The sequence below is a fragment of the Chrysochloris asiatica genome, unplaced genomic scaffold, assembly GCF_000296735.1.
Source record: "Chrysochloris asiatica unplaced genomic scaffold, ChrAsi1.0 scaffold00123, whole genome shotgun sequence".
NCBI classification, from domain to species: Eukaryota; Metazoa; Chordata; class Mammalia; order Afrosoricida; family Chrysochloridae; genus Chrysochloris; species Chrysochloris asiatica.
In genome coordinates, this window is record NW_006408641.1 from 10,200,362 (window position 1) to 10,207,817 (window position 7,456).

General features: G+C 42.0%; 1 protein-coding gene and 1 pseudogene across 1 annotated transcript in view; both read right to left on the reverse strand.

Moving 5' to 3' along the window:
* The window catches only part of LOC102832915, a 4,614-nt pseudogene extending 2,129 nt beyond the window's left edge, over window positions 1-2,485 (reverse strand).
* Window positions 2,486-2,791: 306 nt separating this feature from the next.
* LOC102833304 overlaps window positions 2,792-7,456 on the reverse strand; it is a 21,122-nt gene continuing 16,457 nt past the window's right edge. The window contains exon 6 of the mRNA XM_006868747.1: window positions 2,792-2,907. Within this exon, the coding sequence (XP_006868809.1) occupies window positions 2,792-2,907 (116 nt within the window). The remainder of the gene's footprint in view (window positions 2,908-7,456) is intronic.

The following is a 7,456-nucleotide window of genomic DNA, read 5'->3' on the forward strand; positions in this document are numbered from 1 at the left end:
TCTGTGTCATCGTCTCTGCCGAGGCAGTACATATTTATGGGACTTCTGGTGTGGCACTGTAGGATCATCCCTGGACTGTGAACCACAAGCTCGGTGGTTCAAGCCCAGCTCCTGCTCCTCAGAAATCCTGCACAAGATTGCTGTGGGTCTAATTAACTCCAAGGCACTTAACAACAACACATCTTTATGAAAGCAGAAAGCCTCATCTAATTTTGCAGTTAGCAGGCCAATGTGTATGTAACCTACACTACTATGGTGTCTTTTTTTTTTTTTTAATAAATGTTTTATTGTGAATTATGTGATAGTTTACATGGGAGAACATTAGTTTTACATTCATTATATCGAATATCGTTCCATTGCCACGGTTGCAATCCCTCCATGCATCATCAACCAACCAAAAGGTATACCCTGCAAGCCTGCCCCCCAATCCGGTCGTCAGCACACAGCCCCTTTCCCTCTCTGATCTCAAGTCCTTAGCTACTCTATCTCTGCACGTCATTGTCTCTGCCTCCATCTCAGGCATCACTGTTTCTCTGGGTAAGGTCCCGCTCTCCGCTTTTCTCCATTGATGGTCCTAGGGACCTCCGCTCATAGACTGAAAAGTTAATCACTCCACTCCTTACTATAAAATGTCTACCTTTACATTTCCAACCCTCACAATCAGTCCTGATAACAATTATTCACTGTTGTATCACAAGAGACCTATCAGCATTTTATTTCATCAGCCCTGCCTAGACAGATTGCATAGTACTCAGTGGAAATTCTACCTTCCTGCATGCCCTCTGAATCTAGGTTCCCTCTTGAAAGCTTGTAAGCCAGTCACCTCTTGCCTTTGTAGCCGCTACCCCCACCCCCCTTTTTGGGTAGCCAATGTCCAAGTTGCCCATCCCTGTCTACTCTGTGTGTGAAGGAGGTGGGAATGATTCTTGCAGTAAGGATTTGTTTCCTGTTTTGAGCTACTGCATCCATAGGTGTAGGTCAAGTTCATCAAATTGTATCAGATTACGCTCTTTTTCCTTTTCTTTCTTCTTCTGGTTGAGCTCTGATCATCCAGTCATTGAAGCCAGGTCAAGTGGGTATTATCTGAAAGTGTGGGTGTTCTTGTGCATATCCCCTCTCTTCTTATCAGCTGGACGCTTCACTCTCCACTTTAGTCCTCTGTAGCTGTGTCATTGACTCTGGGCCCAGGACTCCCCAGGTATTGTCACACTGCTGGGTTCACAGGAGTCTATTGAACATTGTAGGTCTTATCTCGCCGCTTCATTACTGTTTTTCCTTTACTTCCCCTTATCGGTGATGAGTGTGATCACCAATCAGAGTGTGTGTTCTCATTGAGTCTCAGTTTTGGAAAAGGGTTTGCATTGAGGACACCCGACCACCTGCCTTGATGTCTCCTGGGAAAGCAACTTGCTTGTTCTTGTAGTAACAGTCGGTCTGCCTCTTTTGTTTTGTATTTTTCCTGTAGGTCTTTCTTTCAAGAAGTATATTCTGTTCTTCTAGCTGCTCCAGGCTGGTGTGCTCGTCCTTTCAAGTGGAAATTTCCCATCCCTGGAGATCTGGATGTGGTTCACCTATAGTCTTCACTGGGCACATTGTAGCCCCATTTTAGGTATTCCAATCAGATATAGGCAGAAGACGGACTTAAAAGCTTTCTATAGTGATGTTTCTGGCTATTCCTTTCTCTCCCCCTCCAGTGTCTATTTTATAATATAATTCAAGGAAAATATGGTGCCTTTTAAGCAGGGATGTTGTTGCTGTTAAGTGCTGTCAAGCCACTTCTGACTCATAGTGATCAGGAATCTAAACCGGGATAGGCATCTGTTTATGTTCAGGAGCAAGGCTGGGGAATCAGGGCTGCGCAGGGATACAGGAGAGAAAATTTCTTAAGAGCACAGATATGAATATGTGGTTTATAGTTGAATTGCACAAATGGGACATAACTAGATACGTTTTGGAAATTTTTCTCACATCTCATATTTTCAGAAAGTACAGTGAATCAGTCCATAGAACCTGTCCTAAGACTTGGCCCTGGGGCCACCAGAAACTGTGAGAAGAAACAGCAGGAGGGTGTGGGCAGGTGTCCAGAGCAGGGAGGCAAATGGAACAGAATCTATAGAGGCTTCCATTTGGTACCTTCTCGAGCTGGATCAGGAAGGAAGGAACTGTGGAAAAACAGGTCTACATGTGATTATCTGCTTAGTATCAAGAAATGTTTCCTGAGTGCCTACTGTGTCCCCAGCGTTGCTCTCCTTCTGGGATGTGAGATGTGAGTTGCTGGGAAGCTCTGCGTATAGGACTACAGCCCTTTCTCCCCAAGTCCTGACCACACAGTCACATGCAGTGTCAGTCGGAGAACCCTCACAGCACTGATCCAGGGGGTTTCAATACTACTCTGAAATGTAGACTCCTGGTGAGCCACGAAGCCCCAGTGTTTAAATAATCTGGAGATGGTACCCAGTAGAACAGCTCACTCAGATTCTCCCATTCAGCCCCGTTCTCCCATATCCACCATGAAAACTCTAGGATCCTGAGGATGCCCTTCAAATACCATTGAACTTATCCACCTCCTGCAGGACCTCACATGCTTCCTGAAAGCTGAGAACCTCTTAGAGGATTCTATGAGACATTGAGATAAGTGATGGAGGTGCGTCACCTCTCCTAATTCCTGGTGGGTCCTCATACTGTGACAGGTGGGAACTCCTAGGCTGTCCCTTCCTGCTGACCTTACCCCTCTGGGACAGACTTTGCAAAACTCCCTTCTTGAAGCCTGGGTTTCCCCCACAACTTACAGTCAGACCTTCTGTTTCATGGAGATGTAGATGACAGAGATTCCAATCACCAGCAGCACCTTGAAACCTAGGAGGAGACCTCCAAGGAGAGCTATGCCTGGTGTTAACACCTCTGAATCTGGAAATCAACAGGCACGAGGATCTATTAGAAGTGGCACACAGGAGTGCAATCCTAGGGCCTCCACTTAACTCCTGCTGTGACTCACTGTGCCCACCGATACTGCAAAAGCTTTTTTAAGTGTTCAAGAGCAAAGATGTCACTTTGAGGACTAAGGTGTGCCTGACCCTTATTCAAAAGATAAGGCATTTTCAAGGGCTTCATATACATGGACAATGAATAAGGAATACTGCAGAAGAATTGGTGTTTTTGAATTATGTTGTTGGGGGAGAGTATTGAAAATATCATGGACTGCCAGAAGAACAAACAAAATCTATCTTGGAAGAAGTACTTTAGAAGCTATAATGTGCGTTAGAAGTGAGTATGGTGAGACTTGTTATTGGGCATGTTGTCAAGAGGGACCAGTTCCTGAAGCAGGACATCGTGCTTGGTAAAGCAGAGGGTCAGCAAAAAAAGAGGAATATCCCCCCAATAAGATGGCCACAGTGGCAGGAACATTGAACTCAAACATAACACTTATAAGGATGATGCAGGATTGCACAGTGTTTCATTCTGTTATGTGTAGGGTTGCAATGAGTCAGAATCAACTTGATGGCACCTAACAAAAAGAAAGACAATGGTGGCAGTATAGTTGTATATCTTGTATAGTTATATATCTCTAAAAATATCCTTACAAAACCATAATAAAACAGAAGAAAGGAAAAAGTCTATACAAAAATAAGGATCTCAATATTACTTGAGAGAATGCCCAAACTGCAAAGTAACTGAGTGAAAGGAAGGAGAAAAAATATTAAATCCTAGTATATAATCTCTCATGTTTCTAACTGTAGGCCTTGGGGATGATGACCAACCAGACAGGAAACGTTGTTCTAATTGGCACATATTTGTTGTACTGGCTGGACTCAGGGGTCCAGATTTACTCTGATTAGTTTAAGACAATCAACTGGTTTGATACCAAATGTTCCTTAACAACATACCACATGATTCTTGTTTCTCAGATGTAAAATCACTAACCAACAGGGTGGTTGGAACAAGAATGGAGATCATAAATAAATGGTAATAGGTGTTTTATCAGTCCTAACACGTTCCTATAGACATGGACTATACATTGCACCTCAATGTAAAGAAAAAAACCCCTCACCACTGGACCAATAAATAACATGCATATAAATGGAGACTAGACTGAAGTTGTCAATGACTTCATTTTGCTTGGATTAACCATCAACACTCATGGAAGCAGACATCAAGAAATCCAACAACATATGGATTGGGCAGATTTGCTGCACAAGACCTCTTTAAAGTGTTGAAGAGCAAAGATGTCAGTTTGAGGACTAAGGTGCGCCTGACCCAAGCCATGGTGTTTTCAGTAACCTCATATGCATGTAAAAGTTGGACAGTGAAGTACAGCCAGAGTGCTCCTTGGAAGTCAGGATGGCCATACTTCATCTTTCATACTTTGTACATATTGTCAGGAGGGTCTAGTCACTGGAGAAGAATATCATGTTTGGTAAATTGAGGCATTGGAAAAAAAGAGGATTGGCACTGTGGCAGCAGCAATGGAGCTCAGAAGTAGCAACAATCATGAGGTTGGTGCAGGACCAGACAGCGTTTCGTTCTGTTGTAGGGTTGCTATGAGTTGGTACTGACTCGATGGCACCTAACAACAACACATGGACCTCACCAGATGAAATACACAGATATCAAATTGACTACATCTGTGTGAAGAGATGATGGAAAACCTCCATACCATCAACCAAAACAGGCCAGGGCAGACTGTGGAACAGACCAACAATTGCTCATATGCAAATTCAGGCTAAAGCTGAAGAAAAACAACACAAGTCCATAAGAGCTAAAATATGATCTTGAACATATATCCCACTTGAATTTAGAGATCATCTCAAGAACAAATTTGATGAATTAAACACTAAAGACCAAAGACCAGAAGAGTTGTGGGATGAAGAATAACAAAGAAGCTACAAGCCACCACGTAACAGGGGTGAACCTTGAGGACATTGTGCTGAGTGAAATTAGCCAATCACAAAGGGACAAATATTGAATATGACCATTATTGTAAAAGTTTAAGAAAAGATACCCACACTAAAAGGAAAAACAAAAAAAATTCTTTGTTGGTTACCATGGGGATGGGAGTGGGGGAGGGAAGGGATGGTAGAGCACATGGTAGGGGATAGATACATCATAGTTAGGGTGGGCAATAAACAAGAAGAGGGAGGGGATGAAAGAACAAGGTAGATAGGAGAACATTTAGGCAGGCTTGCATGGGCTAAATGGGACAGAGTTAAATAGTGATGTATGCTCAACCTTGGAACAACAGGACTGTGTGATACAGGGATCAAGGCATAGTCTGAATGGGTAAAAGAGGGGAAATAATGTTAAGGTGATTGAATGTCCTATGAATATCAGTTTTTCTTGCCTACTATTGTAAAATAGATGAGGGGGATAGAAAGGAATATCTGGAAACTTGATTACAGAAAGCTTGTAAGCCTGCTTTCAGCCTATAGCTGACTGGAATACCTAAAAGGAGTGCTACAATTTGCCCAGTGAAAAGGCTTCTTGTGGAGCCTTTGTAGTGTATAAGATCTTAGGTGGAATCCTGACTCCCATCCAGAACCTTCTGAGGTGGGAAATTTCCAATTGAAAACACAAGTAGACCACCATAGAGCAGCTAGAGGAACAGAAGATACTTCTTGAAAGAAAGACCAGCAGGAAAAATAAAAAACAAAAATGGCAGTTTGCTTGGCCACCACAAGAAAAAACAAGTTGTTTGCTTGCAAGCCATCAAGGCAAGCTACCAAGTCCCTTCAGAATAAACCCCCCTCCAAACTGAAACTCAAAGGGAATACACGATTAGGCATGTAAGCTTGCTGGTGACCATGTTGGTCTGCTGGTGAGTGGAAGTGGGGGAAAAGCAACAATGAAGATGTGGCCTGAGTCCAACTACATTACACAGAATCCTGTCAACCTGGAGTATGATGAGACCTGGGCACTCCTGAAGTCATGGATAAGGATATAGCCACCGAGGGCTAGAGCTGAGAGTGAAGCATCCAGCTAATATGAAGTGAGGAGAGATGCACAAGAACGCCCAAACTTGCTGATAGTACCCCTTTGACCTAGCTTCGATGAGTGGATTATCAGAACTCGACTAGAGGGGAAAAAAAAAAAAAAAGCGTTAGAAAGTAAGTGTGAATTGCTACAGTTTGATGAACTTGACCTGTTCTTATGGATGTAGTAGCTTAAAAGTAACAACCAAGCAGGATGAATCTTCGCAGCAAGGATAATTCCCATCCCCTCTGTACACTGGGTTGATAGGGATGGGCAACTTAGACATTAGCTACCTAAAATAGTTGCAGGGGTATAAAGGCACAAAGTGACTGGTTTACAAGTTTTCAAGTTTAGTTTCAGAATGTACAGGGGAGGGTAGAATCCCCACTGAGTAGTTTTCATCTTCGCTAGACGTGTCTGGTGAAAAGAGATGGAGATAAGATTCTTAGTGAGTATTTGTTATCATGACTAATTGTGATAGTCATTACTGTAAAGCTGGAAATAGTTTAACATGAAGGGAGGAGTAATTAATCTTACTAGGAAGAGAGGCGCCTAGAACCATCAAGGGAGAAAAGCATGAGCAGAATGTGGGACCCTATGTAGAGAAGCAGCGACACTAGAGATGGAGGCAGAGATGATAACATGCAGAGATAGAGCAACTGAAGACTTCAGACTCATGGAAAGAGAAAGGCTGTGTGCTAGTAGCCAAGAAGCAGGCTTGCAAAATGTGCCCTTTGGTTGTTTAAATGATTATACATTCCTGAGTGTTTTGATGTATATCCAAAAAACAAAAAACAGAGGGAGTAGAAGCAAATATTGTTGAATGATGATGCACAGAGGGGAGTGTAATCATTACAGTGAAATGAAATATGATAGGATGAGTGTAAAACTGATATTCTCCTATGTAAACTATTACTGAATTCACAATAAAAAGTTAATGAAAAAAAAAAAAAAAGAACACACTGTAGGTCAGACCAAAAAAAAATAAAATAAGAAAAGAACATCATAGAGGCAGAAAGCAAAAGAAGGTCATTAAGAAAACAAGAAAGAAGGAAAAGTCCAAAATGGATGTCAGAAGAGACTCTGAACCTTGCTTTCCAATGCTAAAGCAAATGAAAAAAAAGTTGAGATAAAGGAGCTAAACAGAAAATTTCAAAGGGCAGCTTAAGAAGACAAAGTCAAGTATTATAATGAAATGTGTAAAGATCTTGAGTTAGAAAACAAAAGACAAAGAACACAGTCAGCATTTTTCAAGCTGAAAGAACTGAAGAAAAAATCCAACCCTTAATTTGCAATATTGAAGGATTTTATGGGGAAAATCTTGATTGCATGTTTGATCAATTTCAGATTGAAGAAGTTAGAATTTTTCTGTTTCATCCTCGCTGGCTTTAGTGGTTGGTGCGTAAATTTGAGTAATAGTGGTATTAACTGGGTTCCGTGTTGTTGTTGTTGTTGTTAAGTGCCATCGAGTCGGGTCCGACCCATAGCG